At 46.4% G+C, this 21,933-nt stretch overlaps 1 protein-coding gene across 1 annotated transcript in view; it reads left to right on the top strand.

Annotated features, from left to right (window-relative positions):
• The first annotated feature begins 622 nt into the window (after positions 1–622).
• The window catches only part of gucy1a1 (guanylate cyclase 1 soluble subunit alpha 1), a 37,391-nt gene continuing 16,080 nt past the window's right edge, over positions 623–21,933 (top strand). Inside the window, exons 1-5 of the mRNA XM_058384380.1 lie at positions 623–1,082; positions 2,036–2,094; positions 2,896–2,984; positions 3,898–4,610; positions 12,677–13,162. Coding sequence (XP_058240363.1) covers positions 855–1,082; positions 2,036–2,094; positions 2,896–2,984; positions 3,898–4,610; positions 12,677–13,162 — 1,575 coding nt within the window. The 5' untranslated portion in view covers positions 623–854. The remainder of the gene's footprint in view (positions 1,083–2,035; positions 2,095–2,895; positions 2,985–3,897; positions 4,611–12,676; positions 13,163–21,933) is intronic.

Here is a 21,933-nt window from a genome sequence, read left to right as displayed (position 1 = left end):
TGTGTGTGTGGTATGTGGGGTGTGTGCATGTGTGTGGTATGTGTATGTGTGTGGTATGTGGGGTGTGTGTGGTATGTGGTGTGTGTGTGTGTGTGCATGTGTGTGGTATGTGGGGTGTGTGTGTGTGTGCATGTGTGTGGTATGTGGGGTGTGTGGTATGTGGGGTGTGTGCATGTGTGTGGTATGTGGGGTGTGTGTGTGTGCATGTGTGTGGTATGTGGGGTGTGTGTGGTATGTGGGGTGTGTGTGTGTATGTGTGTGGTATGTGGTGTGTGTGTGTGTGGTTTGTGGGGTGTGTGTGTGCATGTGTGTGGTATGTGGGGTGTGTGTGTGTGGTATGTGGTGTGTGTGTGTGTGGTTTGTGGGGTGTGTGTGTGCATGTGTGTGTGTGTGCATGTGTGTGGTATGTGGGGTGTGTGTGTGTGGTATGTGTGTGTGTGTGTGTGTGTGTGAGCGCGCTCCGCGCGTAACGGCGGATCCACACGGTCTACCGCGTCTCACATCATGCATATTTAACAGGCTGTCCTCACCCCTGCTCCTCATTGGCCAGTGCAGAGCGGCTCGGCTCCTGATTGGCTGCATGTGTAATACCTTTGCTCTTTTTATTAGCATGTGTAATTCTCCAGCTGATCCGCGGTGTTGCTAAGTTTTCAGTGTGAGGTGTGAGCTTCTCGTGCTCTGGTCATTGAGAGCACAGCTCGGTTCTGTGTGGTTCTGTTCTGCTGCTCTGCTCAGTGGCCTTCAGTGGGAATGTGCATGTTTACATGGAGAGGCTTTTGGATCGACTCTAGCGCCACTTGCGCCATGTAGACGCTCCGTTCTCGCTCCGTGTGCGCGCCGGATTTCCACACAGGATGTTCTGTGCCAAACTGAAGGAGCTGAAAATTTCGGCCGAGTGTCCGTTTTCAGTGCTGGTCAAAAATGAAGAGGCTGACGAGAGAGGAGAGAGAGAGGAGAGAGAGGAGAGCCGAGCTCAGATCGCTGAACGCGTCGCTAACGTGGCGCCGAGACGCAAAACGAGCCGGAATAAAGTTAATCTGCATTCACTCGGGGAGAGCGTCCGCAAACTGGTGTGTCCAGAGGTAATGACCAGAACCACATCATAAGCATGCGTTATGAGTTAAATAAGCGGTCAGCGGCGCGGAATCAGGTGACCTGATGACTGACTGCTGCACTCATATGTAAATTCTGTCATGTACTTTTACTGAAATAAATCCTTTTCTGCCATTCCCTCTTACTGTGTGTGTGTGTGTGTGTGTGTGTGTGTGTCACTCATCTCACTGTCAGTGGTGTTTAAACAGACCCTCGGTGTTTAAATAATAATAAACCCATAAATAATCACTGCGTCCTGTATTCTTCATCATGTTGACTTTAACCTCCTGATTATTCTCCATCATATGGTCTGTAGTTGTGAGGAATTTCCCTTTGGGATGAATAAAGTATCTATCTATCTATCTATCTATCTATCTATCTATCTATCTATCTATCTATCTATCTTCTCAGTTCTGGAGAGCTGCTTCTCATCTGTGTTGTAATATATGTGTGTTTTTCCTTCTACATTTCTGTAGTAGTTCTAGTTTTGAGCCTCTGTGCTAATGACATTTCTGTAGACTTGCCTCCTGAAGTCATTTCTCTAATCATATTTCTGGGGAAACGCAATTATTCTCTCGGGTTCAGTGAGGGATATTCTTCAAGGTAATTATTATAAAATTGCTCTCATGCCGTTTACGCCATCGGTTCCGAAGGTCACGTTATTTCTGTTGTTATGTATTAATAATGAATAATATGAGTGACCCTGGGGTGCTGAGGGTCACTTAGTGCCCTTTACTTATGAACCTGTATTTATTATAACCCAGGTGGACCATCGTAATGAGATCTTTTGAGTTAATTGAGTAATTAATTTAATCATGTTGTATAATTGCTACACTAAATTTAATGATAAATATTAATCTGGTCTAGTGTAGTCTAAACCCCTCAGATGGATCCTGTTATTGAGGTGTGTTGAGGTAATCAGTGTGTTTTGATGTGTTTGTAGTTTGAGAAACTGAGAAACGCCATGTCCAGAGTGATGAAGCAGCAGACCAACGCCACATGGTAAGAGCTTGCAGCTATCATCCTGCAACATCCATTAATTCTCATATCACTCCACTTCATACTGATCAGTTTATTATAAGATCTGGGTTTTGTTTAAGGGTGTAAAATGTTGAAGTAATGATGTGTAACGAGGTTGACTTCATGTCACTGGATTCCTCTGAGCTGTGTGTCAGCATCAGGAGCCAGAGCAATGCAACAGAAAATAACTCTAATTTATAGAATCTGTTTGTGATCACATCATTGACCTGGGACACAGGCTTCATGTGAGGAGTGAAGTATAAAACACATCAAATAAAAACATGTAAAAACTGTGGTTTGACCACAGAGATAAAAAAAAGAGAGATAAAAGGGTTAATCAATAAAGTTTTTTTAAATTAAAATAAAATTTCTGTGTATAAAATAATATAGAGATAAATCCTCTATATAATAATAATAATAATAATAATAATAATAATAATAATAATAATTGTTATTATTATTATTGTCCTGAAGTCTGGTGTCATGTGCACTGAATATTGTTGTAACTTCACAGAGAGCCTTGCAGTATGATGGATGTGGTTTTAGTGAATGGTTCATTATTATATTTATGGATGAATGTGATTTATTTTAAACCTGAATTTATAAAGGATAAAACTTTCACATTAGAGATCATTTAAATTAAAGACGGAAATCTCACATGATGAGCTTCAGCTCGTTTACTCAGGTGAGGCTCCGCCCACTAAGCTCAGTAAAGTGGGTTTTTGTGTATTGTTGTGTGTTTTTCTTTCCTTGTGGCGTCACTGTGTGTGTGTGTGTTCACAGTCCTGCTCAACACAGCACAGATGATCATCAGCTTCCTGACAAACCTGAACACTTGCTGGAGGTGATGAAGAGTTACTCGGTGAAAACAGGTCACGTTTCAGCTCAAAAACGTTTCGGTCACGTGTTGCATCTTTACCGTGTCTGTTTAATCTGGGTTTCATTTTTTCAACACTACAGAATAAACACTGACTCATTTCCAGCAGACATACGCTGTAATTATTTTTGAGGCAACATCATCATCACTCATAATGGAATTAAATCTGGGAAAACACATTAACCACTCGGCTCCAGTCACAGTGATGGATAAGTGGGTGTGTGCCGTGTGTCAGGAATATCATCATGACACTTGAAGTCGTGAGTCTGTAAGATGATATTTAGCTTTGATAATAAAATAGTCACAAGACACAAATTCTTTAAACAAATAAATATTATTTAATATCCAAAACATTATATTTAATAAGGAACAGAGATGTTGTGATTAAAGTACATCTGATATAAAACATGCAGAAAAGAGGGAAGGCCGATTCATGAGTATAAATATATCATCCTGCTCTTTATCACGTTCCTCGTGCAGAACTCGTAAAGATTTCTGTAGAACCGTTCACCACCTTTTCACACTGACCTGTCCCTGACCCCTGACCCCCAAACACAACTGAAGTTTTTCTCTGATATCACAAACAGCTGCTTTCTGTTGGTGTTTGGATCTAAAAATGATGTCACTGTATATTAGTCTACCATTATACAATATGCAAATATGTCTTGAGCTCTCATTGGTTAAATAGGAAGGGGCGGTGCTTGCAGCATTTATAGAGTAGAGTCTGGCAGATTAAAAGTATTGGCATGTACTGCAGTAAGTAATACATTATTAATGAAATATAGTTCTGCTCTTCTGAGTGATATTAGTTGAGTGATGTCAGTGTTTAATAAATAACTTGAAGGTTATTTTTGTCCCTTTATGTTTACATGTCATGAAGATGATTGTTATATTCTTGAAAATCTCAGGAATTTCCCTGGACTCCCTGAAGCTCGCTCTGGGCTCCGAGGTTTTCCGTGACTGCTATGAAGAAGATGATCACGTGCTCCGTGTGGTGGGCGGAGCCCTGCATGACTTCCTGAACAGCTTCAATGTCCTCCTGAAGCAAAGCACACCACCCACCGCCAACGCCCGCCATCACGTGTCCCAGGCCTCCGTGCTGTGCCTGGACAAAGACCCGGGTCTCCTGACCGTCTACTACTTCAACCCTCACTCCACCACCGAGCTCTTCTTCCCAGGCATAGTTCAGGCAGCAGCTCACTTCCTGTATGGCATCAAAGTGGATGTCAAGATGGACTCAGAGCTAAAAGATGGTGAGGCTCTCCATGACAACCATCAGCCCCACCTTTTGTACTCCATAGCGGTGAGAGATGCCAGGAGCCTGACGCCCAGCCCCATGAGGACACACTCGTCCGGTCATATCCCTCTGTCTCTGCTCTACTCCACCTTTCCCTTCCACATCCTTTTAGATCAGGACATGGCCGTGCTGCAGATGGGAGACGGGCTGAGGAGGCGATTAGGGCGTGGCAGGGAGGGGCAGAGAAGGCCAGCTTTTGAGGAACACTTTGTCATTGTGATGCCTGAGATCCAGGCAGACTTCCAGCGAATCCTCACCATGCTGAACACACAGTTCATCCTGAGGGTGAAGCAGTTCGGAGCTACTGCTGCCGGCTATGGAAAGGTAACACACTGCACTGTTAAGGTTGTGAGTGAGGTGGTGTGTGAGGTGGTGGTGTGTGGTGGTGTGTATGGTGCTGTGTGTGTTGGTGTGTGTGATGGTGTGTGTGGTGGTGTGTGAGGTGGTGGTGTGTGTGGTGGTGTGTGAGTGGTGGTGTGTGAGTGGTGGCGTGTGAGGTGGTGGTGTGTGTGGTGGTGTGTGTGGTGGTGGTGTGTGTGGTGGTGGTGTGTGAGGTGGTGGTGTGTGTGGTGGTGGTGGTGTGTGAGGTGGTGGTGTGAGGTGGTGGTGTGTGAGGTGGTGGTGTGTTAGGTGGTGTGTGTGTGGTGGTGGTGTGTGAGGTGGTGTGTGTGGTGGTGTGTGAGGTGGTGTGTGTGGTGGTGGTGGTGTGAGGTGGTGTGTGTGGTGGTGTGTGAGGTGGTGTGTGTGGTGGTGGTGGTATGTGTGGTGGTGTGTGTGGTGGTGTGTGAGGTGGTGGTGTGTGTGGTGGTGTGTGAGGTGGTGTGTGTGGTGGTGGTGGTGGTGTGTGTGGTGGTGTGTGAGGTGGTGGTGGTGTGTGAGGTGGTGGTGTCTGAGGTGGTGTGTGGTGGTGGTGTGTGTGGTGGTGGTGTGTGAGGTGGTGTGTGTGGTGGTGGTGTGTGAGGTGGTGTGTGAGGTGGTGGTGTGTGTGGTGGTGGGTGAGGTGGTGTGTGTGGTGGTGGTGGTGTGTGAGGTGGTGTGTGAGGTGGTGTGTGGTGGTGGTGTGTGAGGTGGTGGTGTCTGTGGTGGTGGTGTGTGTGGTGGTGGTGTGTGGTGGTGGTGTGTGAGGTGGTGGTGGTGTGTGTGGTGGTGTGAGGTGGTGTGTGTGGTGGTGGTGTGTGAGGTGGTGTGTGGTGGTGGTGGTGTGTGAGGTGGTGGTGTGTGAGGTGGTGTGTGTGGTGGTGTGAGGTGGTGGTGTGTGTGGTGGTGGTGTCTGGGGTGGTGTGTGAGGTGGTGTGTGTGGTGGTGTGAGGTGGTGTGTGTGGTGGTGTGAGGTGGTGTGTGGTGGTGGTGTGTGAGGTGGTGGTGTGTGTGGTGGTGGTGTGTGTGGTGGTGGTGGTGTGTGTGGTGGTGTGAGGTGGTGTGTGTGGTGGTGGTGTGTGAGGTGGTGGTGTGTGAGGTGGTGGTGTGTGTGGTGGTGTGTGGTGGTGGTGTGTGAGGTGGTGGTCTGTGTGGTGGTGGTGTGTGAGGTGGTGTGTGAGGTGGTGTGTGTGGTGGTGTGTGTGGTGGTGGTGTGTGAGGTGGTGTGTGTGGTGGTGTGTGTGGTGGTGGTGTGTGAGGTGGTGTGTGAGGTGGTGTGTGTGGTGGTGGTGGTGGTGTGTGAGGTGGTGTGTGTGGTGGTGTGAGGTGGTGTGTGTGGTGGTGTGTGTGTGGTGGTGGTGTGTGAGGTGGTGTGTGTGGTGGTGTGTGTGTGGTGGTGGTGTGTGAGGTGGTGTGTGAGGTGGTGTGTGAGGTGGTGTGTGTGGTGGTGTGAGGTGGTGTGTGTGGTGGTGGTGGTGGTGGTGTGTGAGGTGGTGTGTGTGGTGGTGTGTGAGGTGGTGGTGGTGGTGTGTGAGGTGGTGTGTGTGGTGGTGGTAGTGGTGTGTGTGGTGGTGTGTGGTGGTGTGTGTGGTGGTGGTGTGTGAGGTGGTGTGTGTGTGGTGGTGGTGGTGTGTGAGGTGGTGTGTGTGGTGTGAGGTGGTGTGTGTGTGGTGGTGGTGTGTGAGGTGGTGTGTGGTGGTGTTGTGTGAGGTGGTGTGTGTGGTGGTGGTGGTGTGTGTGGTGGTGTGTGTGGTGGTGGTGGTGGTGTGTTAGGTGGTGTGTGTGTGGTGGTGGTGGTGGTGTGTGAGGTGGTGTGTGTGGTGGTGTGTGAGGTGGTGTGTGGTGGTGGTTTGTGAGGTGGTGTGTGTGGTCGTGGTGGTGGTGTGTGTGGTGGTGTGTGAGGTGGTGTGTGTGTGGTGGTGGTGGTGTGTGAGGTGGTGTGTGTGGTGGTGGTGTGTGAGGTGGTGTGTGTGGTGGTGTGAGGTGGTGTGTGTGGTGGTGGTGGTGGTGTGTGAGGTGGTGTGTGTGGTGGTGTGTGAGGTGGTGGTGTGGTGGTGTGTGAGGTGGTGTGTGTGGTGGTGGTAGTGGTGTGTGTGGTGGTGTGGGGTGGTGTGTGTGTGGTGGTGGTGGTGTGAGGTGGTGTGTGTGTGTGGTGGTGTGTGGTGGTGTGTGGTGGTGGTGTCTGAGGTGGTGTGTGAGGTGGTGTGTGTGGTGGTGTGAGGTGGTGTGTGGTGGTGGTGTGAGGTGGTGTGTGTGGTGGTGGTGGTGTGAGGTGGTGGTGTGTGTGGTGGTGTGTGAGGTGGTGTGTGTGGTGGTGGTGTGTGTGGTGGTGGTGGTGTGGTGTGTGTGTGGTGGTGGTGGTGTGTGTGGTGGTGTGAGGTGGTGTGTGTGAGGTGGTGGTGGTGTGAGGTGGTGTGTGTGGTGGTGGTGTGTGAGGTGGTGTGTGAGGTGGTGTGTGTGGTGGTGGTGGTGTGTGAGGTGGTGTGTGTGGTGGTGTGGGGTGGTGTGTGAGGTGGTGTGTGTGTGGTGGTGGTGGTGTGTGAGGTGGTGTGAGGTGGTGTGTGTGGTGGTGGTGGTGGTGGTGTGTGAGGTGGTGTGTGTGGTGGTGTGTGAGGTGGTGGTGTGTGTGGTGGTGTGTGAGGTGGTGTGTGGTGGTGGTGTGTGAGGTGGTGTGTGTGGTGGTGGTAGTGGTGTGTGTGGTGGTGGTGTGTGTGGTGGTGGTGGTGTGAGGTGGTGTGTGTGGTGGTGTGTGTGTGGTCGTGAGTGTGGTGGTGTGTGTGGTGGTGTGTGTGGTGGTGTGTGTGTGTGTGTGGTGGTGGTGTGTGTGTGTGTGGTGGTGTGTGTGTGTGGTGGTGGTGTGTGGTGGTGTGTGTGGTGGTGTGTGTGTGTGTGGTGGTGTGTGTGTGTGGTGGTGGTGTGTGTGTGTGTGGTGGGGTGTGTGTGTGTGTGTGGTGGTGTGTGTGTGGTGGTGTGTGTGTGTGTGGTGGTGTGTGTGTGGTGGTGTGTGTGTGAGGTGGTGTGTGTGGTGGTGTGAGGTGGTGGTGGTGGTGGTGTGTGAGGTGGTGTGTGTGGTGGTGTGTGTGGTGGTGTGTGAGGTGGTGTGTGTGGTGGTGGTAGTGGTGTGTGTGGTGGTGTGAGGTGGTGTGTGTGGTGGTGGTGTGTGTGGTGGTGGTGGTGGTGGTGTGTGAGGTGGTGTGTGTGGTGGTGGTGTGTGAGGTGGTGTGTGAGTGGTGTGGGTGGTGGTGGTGTGTGGTGGTGGTGGTGTGTGTGGTGGTGTGTGAGGTGGTGTGTGTGGTGGTGGTGGTGTGTGAGGTGGTGTGTGTGGTGGTGGTGGTGTGTGTGGTGGTGTGTGAGGTGGTGTGTGTGTGGTGGTGGTGGTGTGTGAGGTGGTGGTGGTGTGTGTGGTGGTGGTGGTGGTGTGTGAGGTGGTGTGTGTGGTGGTGTGTGAGGTGGTGTGTGGTGGTGGTGTGTGAGGTGGTGTGGGTGGTGGTGGTGGTGGTGTGTGTGGTGGTGTGTGGTGGTGTGTGTGTGAGGTGGTGTGTGTGGTGGTGGTGTGTGTGGTGGTGTGTGAGGTGGTGTGTGGTGGTGGTTTGTGAGGTGGTGTGTGTGTGGTCGTGGTGGTGGTGTGTGAGGTGGTGTGTGTGGTGGTGGTGTGTGAGGTGGTGGTGTGTGAGGTGGTGTGTGAGGTGGTGTGTGTGGTGGTGGTGGTGTGTGTGGTGGTGTGTGTGGTGGTGTGTGAGGTGGTGTGTGTGGTGGTGGTGGTGTGTGAGGTGGTGTGTGTGGTGGTGGTGGTGTGTGAGGTGGTGTGTGTGTGGTGGTGGTGGTGTGTGAGGTGGTGTGTGTGGTGGTGGTGTGTGAGGTGGTGTGTGTGGTGGTGGTGTGTGGTTGTGTGTGAGGTGGTGTGTGTGGTGGTGGTGGTGTGTGTGGTGGTGTGTGAGGTGGTGTGTGAGGTGGTGTATGTGGTGGTGGTGGTGTGTGTGGTGGTGTGTGTGGTGGTGGTGGTGGTGTGTGTGGTCGTGTGTGTGGTGGTGGTGGTGGTGTGTTAGGTGGTGTGTGTGTGGTGGTGGTGTGTGTGGTGGTGTGTGAGGTGGTGTGTGGTGGTGGTTTGTGAGGTGGTGTGTGTGGTCGTGGTGGTGGTGTGAGGTGGTGTGTGTGGTGGTGGTGTGTGTGGTGGTGGTGTGTGTGGTGGTGGTGTGTGAGGTGGTGGTGTGTGAGGTGGTGTGTGAGGTGGTGTGTGTGGTGGTGGTGTGTGAGGTGGTGTGTGTGGTGGTGGTGGTGTGTGTGGTGGTGTGTGTGGTGGTGTGTGAGGTGGTGTGTGTGGTGGTGGTGTGTGAGGTGGTGTGTGTGTGGTGGTGGTGTGTGAGGTGGTGTGTGTGGTGGTGTGAGGTGGTGTGTGTGGTGGTGGTGGTGGTGTGTGAGGTGGTGTGTGTGGTGGTGTGTGAGGTGGTGGTGTGTGTGGTGTTGTGTGAGGTGGTGTGTGTGGTGGTGGTGGTGTGTGTGGTGGTGTGTGTGGTGGTGGTGGTGGTGTGTGTGGTGGTGGTGTGTTAGGTGGTGTGTGTGTGGTGGTGTTGTGTTGTGGTGGTGTGTGTGGTGGTGGTGGTGGTGTGTGTGGTGGTGGTGTGAGGTGGTGTGTGTGGTGGTGGTGTGTGTGGTGGTGGTGTGTGAGGTGGTGTGTGTGGTGGTGGTGGTGTGTGAGGTGGTGTGTGAGGTGGTGTGTGTGGTGGTGTGTGTGTGGTGGTGGTGTGTGTGGTGGTGTGTGTGGTGGTGGGAGGTGGTGTGTGTGGTGGTGGTGGTGGTGTGTGAGGTGGTGTGTGTGGTGGTGTGTGAGGTGGTGGTGTGTGTGGTGGTGTGTGTGGTGGTGGTGTGTGTGGTGGTGTGTGTGGTGGTGTGAGGTGGTGTGTGTGGTGGTGGTGTGTGTGGTGGTGGTGGTGTGTGAGGTGGTGTGTGTGTGGTGGTGGTGGTGTGTGAGGTGGTGTGTGAGGTGGTGTGTGTGGTGGTGTGAGGTGGTGTGTGTGGTGGTGGTGGTGGTGTGTGAGGTGGTGTGTGTGGTGGTGTGTGAGGTGGTGGTGTGTGTGGTGGTGTGTGAGGTGGTGTGTGTGGTGGTGGTGGTGTGTGTTGTGGTGTGTGTGGTGGTGGTGGTGGTGTGTTAGGTGGTGTGTGTGGTGGTGGTGGTGTGTGTGGTGGTTTGTGAGGTGGTGTGTGTGGTCGTGGTGGTGGTGTGTGTGGTGGTGTGAGGTGGTGTGTGTGGTGGTGGTGGTGGTGTGTGTGGTGGTGGTGTGTGAGGTGGTGTGTGTGGTGGTGGTGGTGTGTGTGGTGGTGTGTGAGGTGGTGTGTGTGGTGGTGGTGGTGTGTGAGGTGGTGTGTGTGTGTGGTGGTGGTGGTGTGTGTGGTGGTGTGTGTGGTGGTGGTGTGTGAGGTGGTGTGTGTGGTGGTGGTGGTGTGTGAGGTGGTGTGTGAGGTGGTGTGTGTGGTGGTGTGTGAGGTGGTGTGTGTGGTGGTGGTGGTGTGTGAGGTGGTGTGTGGTGTGGTGTGTGAGGTGGTGTGTGTGGTGGTGGTGGTGTGTGTGGTGGTGTGTGAGGTGGTGTGTGAGGTGGTGTGTGTGGTGGTGGTGGTGTGTGAGGTGGTGTGTGTGGTGGTGTGTGAGGTGGTGTGTGTGGTGGTGTGTGAGGTGGTGTGTGAGGTGGTGTGTGTGGTGGTGTGTGAGGTGGTGTGTGAGGTGGTGTGTGGTGGTGGTGTGTGTGGTGGTGTGTGAGGTGGTGTGTGAGGTGGTGTGTGTGGTGGTGGTGTGTGAGGTGGTGTGTGTGGTGGTGTGTGTGGTGGTGGTGGTGTGTGAGGTGGTGTGTGAGGTGGTGTGTGTGGTGGTGGTGGTGTGTGTGGTGGTGTGTGTGGTGGTGGTGGTGTGTGTGGTGGTGTGTGGTGGTGTGTGTGGTGGTGGTGGTGTGTGAGGTGGTGTGTGTGGTGGTGTGTGTGAGGTGGTGTGTGTGGTGGTGGTGGTGTGTGTGGTGGTGTGTGTGGTGGTGTGTGTGGTGGTGGTGGTGTGTGAGGTGGTGTGTGTGGTGGTGGTGGTGTGTGTGGTGGTGTGTGAGGTGGTGTGTGAGGTGGTGTGTGTGGTGGTGGTGGTGTGTGTGGTTGTGTGTGAGGTGGTGTGTGTGGTGGTGGTGTGTGTGGTGGTGTGTGAGGTGGTGTGTGTGGTGGTGTGTGAGGTGGTGTGTGAGGTGGTGTGTGTGGTGGTGTGTGAGGTGGTGTGTGTGGTGGTGGTGGTGTGTGTGGTGGTGTGTGTGGTGGTGTGTGTGGTGGTGGTGGTGTGTGAGGTGGTGTGTGTGGTGGTGTGTGTGAGGTGGTGTGTGTGGTGGTGGTGTGTGTGGTGGTGTGTGTGGTGGTGGTGGTGTGTGAGGTGGTGTGTGTGGTGGTGGTGGTGTGTGTGGTGGTGGTGGTGTGTGTGGTGGTGTGTGTGGTGGTGGTGGTGTGTGAGGTGGTGTGTGTGAGGTGGTGTGTGAGGTGGTGTGTGTGGTGGTGTGTGTGAGGTGGTGTGTGTGGTGGTGGTGGTGTGTGTGGTGGTGCGCTGTGTGGTAGCTCAGTAGTGAAGGTGTTGGACTGCTGGTCAGAAGGTTGTGAGTTTGAACCCCAGGTCCACCAAGCTACCACTGCTGGGCCCCTGAGCAAGGCCCTTAACCCTCAATCTCTGGATAAAGGCACCTGCCTAATGCTGTACATGTGAGGTTTTTCTTTGGTGTTCTCCGTCCTGGTCTGAGCTCATGGTCGTATATAAATGGTTGAGTCCGGAGGTTATTGTGGATAAAACTGATCTTGATTCAGGAGGAAAAGGAAACAGGCTTGGAGTGATTTTCTGTGGAGAAGTAAATGTCAGGGCTTGTAGACAGATTCACCTCTCACAGCGTCAGATAATGAGATTTAACCTATTTATAGCTAAAGGGCAGGACTTCTCATTACGCCTGATTGTAAATATCTAGAATTAGGTTTTAGATTCTGTATTAAATTTTGTTGCTGCAGATTTTCTTTTTCTTGCCGCTGGAGTGGAGAAATTCTCTGTAGGTTTGACTTTAAGCCTCTTTTTTGTGTTTATCGTCCATGTCACATCTCCTTCAGGACACGTTGTCGTCGAGTCTTTATCTCTTTCCCTCTCGGCTCTGTACAGTGACACGTAATAATAATATTCCGGCTGTGCCATCTGGATATTTATTCTTATCCTTGGCAAACATTCCTGGTTTATAGAGGGAGAGGAAGAAGAAAAAAAGATAAAATCTCCCTAGTACTTGACTGTCATGCAGGATTGTTGGAGCACTTTAGGCTCAGTATTTATAGAGCGCTTATTCATCTTCTGTACACTTAGAGAACCTTGACTCAGTTTATACAGAAGGTCTTACTGTAACATCACTGGAGCGTATGGTCTGATCTATAACACTGCTAACCCTGCTAGTTTGCTAATCTCAAACTGAAATAGCGTTGATGTTAATTCATGCTGTATCCTGCTAGAAATCTGCAGTTTTCACATCAGGAGTTTGTTAGTTATTTCACTCATTAATCAGTCAGTTACACTAACGAGCTAACAGCTACATCACACTTATTTACTCTCTATGACAGGACAGAGCAGAGCAGCTGAAGATTAAACAACATCTCAGGAACACAGAGTTAGTGGTCAGTGGTGCTGGGATTTAAACTAACAACCTTCAGAGTCTTTTCCACTGAGCTCCACCAAGTTAAAAGACCAACAGATTTTAATATTCATGCATCACATGCATCAAATTATGCACTTTGTTATTTTTGAAAAGAAAATTGTAAGATAATCAGTCTCATCTTTTTCATGATGAAACTGGAACACAAATACCACACAATTTCCACTTCATTTCTATAGAATGTCCACTCAGGATTTCTTGGCCATTGTATAAAGCTCTTCAGCAGAGCAGCTGAGCTGCTGGTCAATGATGGAAATGTCAAAGTCCAAATGTATTCTCATTTGATTCTATCTAATCTAATCTGATACAAATCTAATCTCTCTGACTATGTGACTACAGCACATGGACCTTAAGGGTCAGATGATCTTCATGTCCGAGTCAAACGCCGTGTTGTTTCTGGGCTCACCCTGTGTGGACCGTCTGGAAGAACTGACAGGGCGTGGCCTCTATCTGTCTGATATCCCCATCCATAACGCCCTGCGTGATGTGGTGCTGGTAGGTGAGCAGGCCAAGGCGCAGGATGGCCTGAAGAAGCGTCTGGGCAAAGCGAAAGCAGCTCTGGAGCAGGCTCACCAGGCCCTCGAGGAGGAGAAGCGCAAAACCGTGGAGCTGCTCTTCACCATCTTCCCCGGGAACGTGGCTCAGCGGCTGTGGCAGGGGCTTCCGGTGCAGGCCAAGAAGTTTGACGCTGTCACTGTGCTCTTCTCCGACATCGTGGGCTTCACTGCGATTTGCTCCCGCTGCACGCCCATGCAGGTGGTGGACATGCTGAGCGCCCTCTACACACGCTTCGACCACCACTGCGGAGAACTTGATGTCTATAAGGTGAGAGTTGTGGGAGGAAGGGTTCCTCCGTGGGGTCCTCAGTTCCTCAGTTTCTTCTCTGGATAGTTCTTGGTGTTAAAGTGAAAATAAAATAGAACTTTATCTGAAAGGAATTTCAGCCTTAAAGGCTTCATCCAAAAAGGGACAACTGAGTAACTCTCAAACTCTTGATGATGTTCAGTGAGATTAGTGGTTGTTGGTCCAAGTCACATGTGCACGACGTTATGGATGATTCATATAGAAATAATCTCTGGATTGATCGAGGATTCACTGCTAAATATAGAATCAATTCTGATAGAAAGTAACAGCAGCACAAACTCCCAGGAGTTAAATAAGAGTAATAATATACAAGGTGCACAGATAGATAAGAGAGAGAAGAGCAGAGACACGAACCTGCCAAGAAAAAGATTCCTCTAGTTTGAAGGCTTTAATTCATCATGATGAGTCTGAAGCTTTGTTTAGGCACAAAATCAGAAACGTCATGAAATGATCACATGACAATGGAGGAGACTTTTACTGAACTATTATTAACCAGAGATGTTTTTATATTTCAACCAAAATAAAGTGCTGTACTTTGTACTATGTAAAAATAGATCTTAATGGAGTTTTGGCTGCAGTACCATTGGCTCAGTAGCACATGTATGAAGAAATAAAGAATTAATACGAATGATTTATTATTCATGTGCGCTCTGGAGTTGACTTTAGAACACGACGACGGCCCAAAATTAATTTCTGCTTTAGAGAAAATTCCCCAAAGTTTCAGCGTAATTGGATTTAATGATCTGTTTGTGGGATGAGACGTGGCTGATGTGGTGAGTGTGTGACAGCAGAATGGAGGTCTGATAAATGAGTAATGCTCTGTACTGGTGTGTGTTGATGTCTGGTCTGGCTGGAGAAGGGCTTCAGTGTTATCTGTGTTTCTGTGTGTCTGAGTGCTTTAGAGAGGACTCTCATCTCTGTCTCTGCTCTGGCAGAGATCAGCTAATGGAGTCTATGTGAAAATAAAACATCTTGTCCACGCTGGAGATGGATCTGCTGTGAGGACCAGCGCAGGAACAGTTAGTTTAGTTTACATTCCTACACATGGCTCCGGCCTAAAATAGATCTAAATCAAATCTCCATCTTCTGTTAAAGTCATCATTGCAGCAGCGTCTTAGTTTGAGCCAAAAAAAAACCTGGCAGTGTGTTTAAAGAGCCTGAGAAAGGGAAGATGTTCCCTCTGAGTTAAAGAACAGATAACATCCAGAATCACACAATACAACACCAACGGAGGTAAATAGTAATCATGTGGTGATTTAGTGATGTGGTGATGTAGTGATTTAGTGATGTAGTGATTTAGTGATGTGGTGATGTAGTGATGTAGTGATTTAGTGATGTAGTGATTTAGTGATGTAGTGATTTAGTGATGTGGTGATGTAGTGATTTAGTGATTTAGTGATGTGGTGATGTAGTGATGTAATGATGTGGTGATGTAGTGATGTAGTGATGTAGTGATTTAGTGATGTAGTGATGTAGTGATTTAGTGATGTGTTGATGTAGTGATTTAGTGATGTAGTGATGTGGTGATGTAATGATGTGGTGATTTAGTGATGTGGTGATGTAGTGATGTGGTGATGTAGTGATTTAGTGATGTGGTGATGTAGTGATGTGGTGATGTAGTGATTTAGTGATGTGGTGATGTAGTGATGTGGTGATGTAGTGATTTAGTGATGTGGTGATGTAGTGATGTAGTGATTTAGTGATGTGGTGATGTAGTGATGTAATGATGTGGGGATGTAGTGATGTAGTGATGTAGTGATTTAGTGATGTGGTGATGTAGTGATGTAATGATGTGGTGATGTAGTGATGTAGAGATTTAGTGATGTGGTGATGTAGTGATTTAGTGATGTGGTGATGTAGTGATGTGGTGATGTAGTGATTTAGTGATGTGGTGATGTAGTGATTTAGTGATGTGGTGATGTAGTGATGTGGTGATGTGGTGATGTGGTGATGTAGTGATGTGGTGATGTGGTGATGTAGTGATGTGGTGATGTGGTGATGTGGTGATGTAGTGATGTGGTGATGTACTGATTTAGTGATGTGGTGATGTAGTGATGTGGTGATGTAATGATGTGGTGATTTAGTGATGTGGTGATGTAGTGATGTGGTGATGTAGTGATTTAGTGATGTGGTGATGTAGTGATTTAGTGATGTGGTGATGTAGTGATGTGGTGATGTAATGATGTGGTGATTTAGTGATGTGGTGATGTAGTGATGTGGTGATGTAGTGATGTAATGATGTGGTGATGTAGTGATGTAGTGATTTAGTGATGTGGTGATGTAGTGATTTAGTGATGTGGTGATGTAGTGATGTGGTGATGTAATGATGTGGTGATTTAGTGATGTGGTGATGTAGTGATGTGGTGATGTAGTGATGTAGTGATGTGGTGATGTAGTGATGTGGTGATGTGGTGATGTGGTGATGTAGTGATGTGGTGATGTAGTGATTTAGTGATGTGGTGATGTAGTGATGTGGTGATGTAGTGATGTAGTGATGTGGTGATGTAGTGATGTGGTGATGTGGTGATGTAGTGATGTGGTGATGTAGTGATTTAGTGATGTGGTGATGTAGTGATGTGGTGATGTAATGATGTGGTGATTTAGTGATGTGGTGATGTAGTGATGTGGTGATGTAGTGATTTAGTGATGTAGTGATTTAGTGATGTGGTGATGTAGTGATGTGGTGATGTAGTGATTTAGTGATGTGGTGATGTAGTGATGTGGTGATGTAGTGATTTAGTGATGTGGTGATGTAGTGATGTAGTGATTTAGTGATGTGGTGATGTAGTGATTTAGTGATGTGGTGATGTAGTGATGTGGTGATGTAATGATGTGGTGATTTAGTGATGTGGTGATGTAGTGATGTGGTGATGTAGTGATTTAGTGATGTGGTGATGTAGTGATTTAGTGATGTGGTGATGTAGTGATGTGGTGATGTAATGATGTGGTGATTTAGTGATGTGGTGATGTAGTGATGTGGTGATGTAGTGATTTAGTGATGTGGTGATGTAGTGATGTGGTGATGTAGTGATTTAGTGATGTGGTGATGTAGTGATGTGGTGATGTAATGATGTGGTGATTTAGTGATGTGGTGATGTAGTGATGTGGTGATGTAGTGATTTAGTGATGTGGTGATGTAGTGATGTGGTGATGTAGTGATTTAGTGATGTGGTGATGTAGTGATTTAGTGATGTGGTGATGTAGTGATGTAGTGATTTAGTGATGTGGTGATGTAATGATGTGGGGATGTAGTGATGTAGTGATGTAGTGATTTAGTGATGTGGTGATGTAGTGATTTAGTGATGTGGTGATGTAATGATGTGGTGATTTAGTGATGTGGTGATGTAGTGATTTAGTGATGTGGTGATGTAGTGATGTGGTGATGTAGTGATTTAGTGATGTGGTGATGTAGTGATGTGGTGATGTAGTGATGTGGTGATGTAGTGATGTAGTGATTTAGTGATGTAGTGATGTAGTGATTTAGTGATGTGGTGATGTAGTGATGTGGTGATGTAGTGATGTGGTGATGTAGTGATTTAGTGATGTGGTGATGTAGTGATGTGGTGATGTAGTGATGTGGTGATGTAGTGATGTGGTGATGTGGTGATGTAGTGATGTGGTGATGTAGTGATGTAGTGATTTAGTGATGTAGTGATGTAGTGATGTGGTGATTTAGTGATGTGGTGATGTAGTGATTTAGTGATGTAGTGATGTAGTGATTTAGTGATGTGGTGATGTAGTGATGTGGTGATGTAGTGATGTGGTGATGTAGTGATTTAGTGATGTAGTGATGTAGTGATGTGGTGATGTAGTGATGTGGTGATGTAGTGATGTAGTGATTTAGTGATGTAGTGATTTAGTGATGTGGTGATGTAGTGATGTAGTGATGTAGTGATTTAGTGATGTAGTGATTTAGTGATGTGGTGATGTAGTGATGTGGTGATGTAGTGATGTGGTGATGTAGTGATGTGGTGATGTAGTGATGTAGTGATTTAGTGATGTAGTGATGTAGTGATGTGGTGATGTAGTGATGTGGTGATGTAGTGATTTAGTGATGTGGTGATGTAGTGATGTGGTGATGTAGTGATGTGGTGATGTAGTGATGTAGTGATTTAGTGATGTAGTGATGTAGTGATGTGGTGATTTAGTGATGTGGTGATGTAGTGATTTAGTGATGTAGTGATGTAGTGATGTGGTGATGTAGTGATGTGGTGATGTAGTGATGTGGTGATTTAGTGATGTAGTGATGTAGTGATTTAGTGATGTGGTGATGTAGTGATGTAGTGATGTGGTGATTTAGTGATGTGGTGATGTAGTGATGTAGTGATGTAATGATGTAGTGATTTAGTGATGTGGTGATGTAGTGATGTGGTGATGTAGTGATGTGGTGATGTAGTGATTTAGTGATGTAGTGATGTAGTGATTTAGTGATGTGGTGATGTAGTGATGTAGTGATGTAATGATGTAGTGATTTAGTGATGTAATGATGTAGTGATGTAGTGATTTAGTGATGTGGTGATGTAGTGATGTGGTGATGTAGTGATGTGGTGATATAGTGATGTGGTGATGTAGTGATTTAGTGATGTAATGATGTAGTGATTTAGTGATGTGGTGATGTAGTGATGTAGTGATGTAATGATGTAGTGATTTAGTGATGTGGTGATGTAGTGATGTGGTGATGTAGTGATGTGGTGATGTAGTGATGTGGTGATGTAGTGATTTAGTGATGTAGTGATGTAGTGATTTAGTGATGTGGTGATGTAGTGATGTAGTGATGTAATGATGTAGTGATTTAGTGATGTGGTGATGTAGTGATGTGGTGATGTAGTGATGTGGTGATGTGGTGATGTAGTGATTTAGTGATGTAGTGATGTAGTGATTTAGTGATGTGGTGATGTAGTGATGTGGTGATGTAGTGATGTGGTGATGTGGTGATGTAGTGATTTAGTGATGTAGTGATGTAGTGATTTAGTGATGTGGTGATGTAGTGATGTGGTGATGTAGTGATTTAGTGATGTGGTGATGTAGTGATGTGGTGATGTAATGATGTGGTGATTTAGTGATGTGGTGATGTAGTGATGTGGTGATATAGTGATTTAGTGATGTGGTGATGTAGTGATGTGGTGATGTAGTGATGTGGTGATGTAGTGATGTGGTGATTTAGTGATGTAGTGATGTAGTGATGTGGTGATTTAGTGATGTAATGATGTGGTGATGTACTGATGTGGTGATGTAATGATGTGGTGATGTAGTGATGTAGTGATATGGTGATTTAGTGATGTGGGGATGTAGTGATGTGGTGATGTAGTGATGTGGTGATGTGGTGATGTAGTGATGTAGTGATGTAGTGATTTAGTGATGTGGTGATGTAGTGATTTAGTGATGTAGTGATGTAGTGATGTAGTGATGTAGTGATGTGGTGATTTAGTGATGTGGTGATGTAGTGATTTAGTGATGTAATGATGTGGTGATGTAGTGATTTAGTGATGTAGTGATGTAGTGATGTAGTGATTTAGTGATGTGGTGATGTAGTGATTTAGTGATGTGGTGATGCAGTGATTTAGTGATGTGGTGATGTGGTGATGTAGTGAATTAGTGATGTGGTGATGTAGTGATTTAGTGATGTAGTGATGTAGTGATGTAGTGATTTAGTGATGTGGTGATGTAGTGATGTAGTGATTTAGTGATGTGGTGATGTAGTGATTTAGTGATGTGGTGATGTAGTGATTTAGTGATGTGGTGATTTAGTGATGTGGTGATTTAGTGATGTGGTGATGTAGTGATGTAGTGATTTAGTGATGTGGTGATGTAGTGATTTAGTGATGTGGTGATTTAGTGATGTGGTGATGTGGTGATGTAGTGAATTAGTGATGTGGTGATGTAGTGATTTAGTGATGTGGTGATGTGGTGATTTAGTGATGTGGTGATTTAGTGATGTGGTGATGTAGTGATTTAGTGATGTGGTGATTTAGTGATGTGGTGATGTAGTGATTTAGTGATGTGGTGATTTAGTGATGTGGTGATGTAGTGATGTAGTGATTTAGTGATGTGGTGATGTGGTGATGTAGTGATTTAGTGATGTGGTGATGTAGTGATGTGGTGATGTAGTGATGTGGTGATGTAGTGATGTGGTGATTTAGTGATGTAGTGATGTAGTGATGTAGTGATGTAGTGATTTAGTGATGTGGTGATGTAATGATTTAGTGATGTGGTGATGTAGTGATTTAGTGATGTGGTGATGTAGTGATTTAGTGATGTGGTGATTTAGTGATGTGGTGATGTGGTGATGTAGTGAATTAGTGATGTGGTGATGTAGTGATTTAGTGATGTGGTGATGTGGTGATGTAGTGATTTAGTGATGTGGTGATGTAGTGATGTGGTGATGTAGTGATGTGGTGATGTAGTGATGTGGTGATTTAGTGATGTAGTGATGTAGTGATGTAGTGATGTAGTGATGTAGTGATTTAGTGATGTGGTGATGTAATGATGTGGTGATGTAGTGATGTAGTGATATGGTGATTTAGTGATGTGGTGATGTAGTGATGTGGTGATGTAGTGATGTGGTGATGTGGTGATGTAGTGATGTAATGATGTAGTGATGTAATGATGTAGTGATGTAATGATGTAGTGATGTAGTGATGTGGTGATTTAGTGATGTAGTGATGTAGTGATGTATTGATGTAGTGATGTAATGATGTAGTGATGTAATGATGTAGTGATGTAGTGATGTGGTGATTTAGTGATGTAGTGATGTAATGATGTAGTGATGTAATGATGTAGTGATGTAATGATGTAGTGATGTAGTGATGTGGTGATTTAGTGATGTAGTGATGTAGTGATGTATTGATGTAGTGATGTAATGATGTAGTGATGTAATGATGTAGTGATGTAATGATGTAGTGATGTATTGATGTAGTGATGTAATGATGTAGTGATGTAATGATGTAGTGATGTATTGATGTAGTGATGTAATGATGTAGTGATTTAGTGATGTAGTGATGTAGTGATGTAGGGATTTAGTGATGTAGTGATTTAGTGATGTGGTGATGTAGTGATGTGGTGATGTAGTGATGTGGTGATGTAATGATGTGGTGATGTGGTGATGTAGTGATGTGGTGATGTAGTGATGTGTTGATGTAGTGATGTAATGATGTGTTGATGTAGTGATGTAATGATGTAGTGATGTAGTGATGTGGTGATGTAATGATGTGGTGATGCAATGATGTGGTGATGTGGTGATGTAATGATGTGGTGATCTAATGATGTGGTGATGTAATGATGTGGTGATGTGGTGATGTAATGATGTGGTGATGTAGTGATGTGGTGATGTAGTGATGTAATGATGTGGTGATGTAGTAATTATGTGGTGGTAGTGATGTAGTGATGTAATGATGTGGTGATGTAGTAATTATGTGGTGGTAGTGATGTAGTGATGTAATGATGTGGTGATGTAGTGATGTGGTGATGTATTGATGTGGTGATGTAGTGATGTAATGATGTTGTGATGTGGTGATGTAATGATGTGGTGATGTAGTGATGTAGTGATGTGGTGATGTAGTGATGTGGTGATGTAGTGATGTAATGATGTTGTGATGTGGTGATGTAATGATGTGGTGATGCAGTGATGTAGTGATGTGGTGATGTAGTGATGTGGTAATGTAGTGATGTAGTGATGTAATGATGTGGTGATGTAGTAATTATGTGGTGGTAGTGATGTAGTGATGTAATGATGTGGTGATGTAGTGATGTGGTGATGTAGTGATGTGGTGATGTAGTGATGTAATGATGTTGTGATGTGGTGATGTAATGATGTGGTGATGTAGTGATGTGGTGATGTAGTGAATTAGTGATGTGGTGATGTAGTGATGTAGTGATGTGGTGATGTAGTGATGTGGTGATGTAGTGAATTAGTGATGTGGTGATGTAGTGATTTAGTGATGTGGTGATGTAGTGATTTAGTGATGTGGTGATTTAGTGATGTGGTCATTTAGTGATGTGGTGATGTAGTGATTTAGTGATGTGGTGATGTAGTGATTTAGTGATGTGGTGATGTAGTGATTTAGTGATGTGGTGATGTAGTGATGTGGTGATGTGGTGATGTAGTGATGTGGTGATGTAGTGATGTGGTGATTTAGTGATGTAGTGATGTGGTGATGTAGTGATGTAGTGATTTAGTGATGTGGTGATGTAGTGATGTGGTGATTTAGTGATCTAATGATGTGGTGATGTAGTGATGTAGTGATTTAGTGATGTAGTGATGTGGTGATGTGGTGATGTAGTGATGTGGTGATGTAGTGATGTGGTGATTTAGTGATGTAGTGATGTGGTGATGTAGTGATGTAGTGATTTAGTGATGTGGTGATGTAGTGATGTGGTGATTTAGTGATGTAGTGATGTGGTGATGTAGTGATGTAGTGATTTAGTGATGTGGTGATGTAGTGATGTGGTGATTTAGTGATGTAGTGATGTGGTGATGTAGTGATGTAGTGATGTAGTGATGTGGTGATGTAGTGATGTGGTGATTTAGTGATGTAATGATGTGGTGATGTAGTGATGTAGTGATTTAGTGATGTGGTGATGTAGTGATGTGGTGATGTAATGATGTGGTGATGTAGTGATGTAGTGATATGGTGATTTAGTGATGTGGTGATGTAGTGATGTGGTGATGTGGTGATGTAGTGATGTGGTGATGTGGTGATGTAGTGATGTAGTGATTTAGTGATGTAGTGATG

This window comes from Hemibagrus wyckioides, linkage group LG29 (assembly GCF_019097595.1).
Source record: "Hemibagrus wyckioides isolate EC202008001 linkage group LG29, SWU_Hwy_1.0, whole genome shotgun sequence".
In the NCBI taxonomy this organism is placed as follows: Eukaryota; Metazoa; Chordata; class Actinopteri; order Siluriformes; family Bagridae; genus Hemibagrus; species Hemibagrus wyckioides.
Note: the sequence above shows the minus strand (reverse complement) of the source record. Positions and strands in the feature narration are given on the sequence as shown.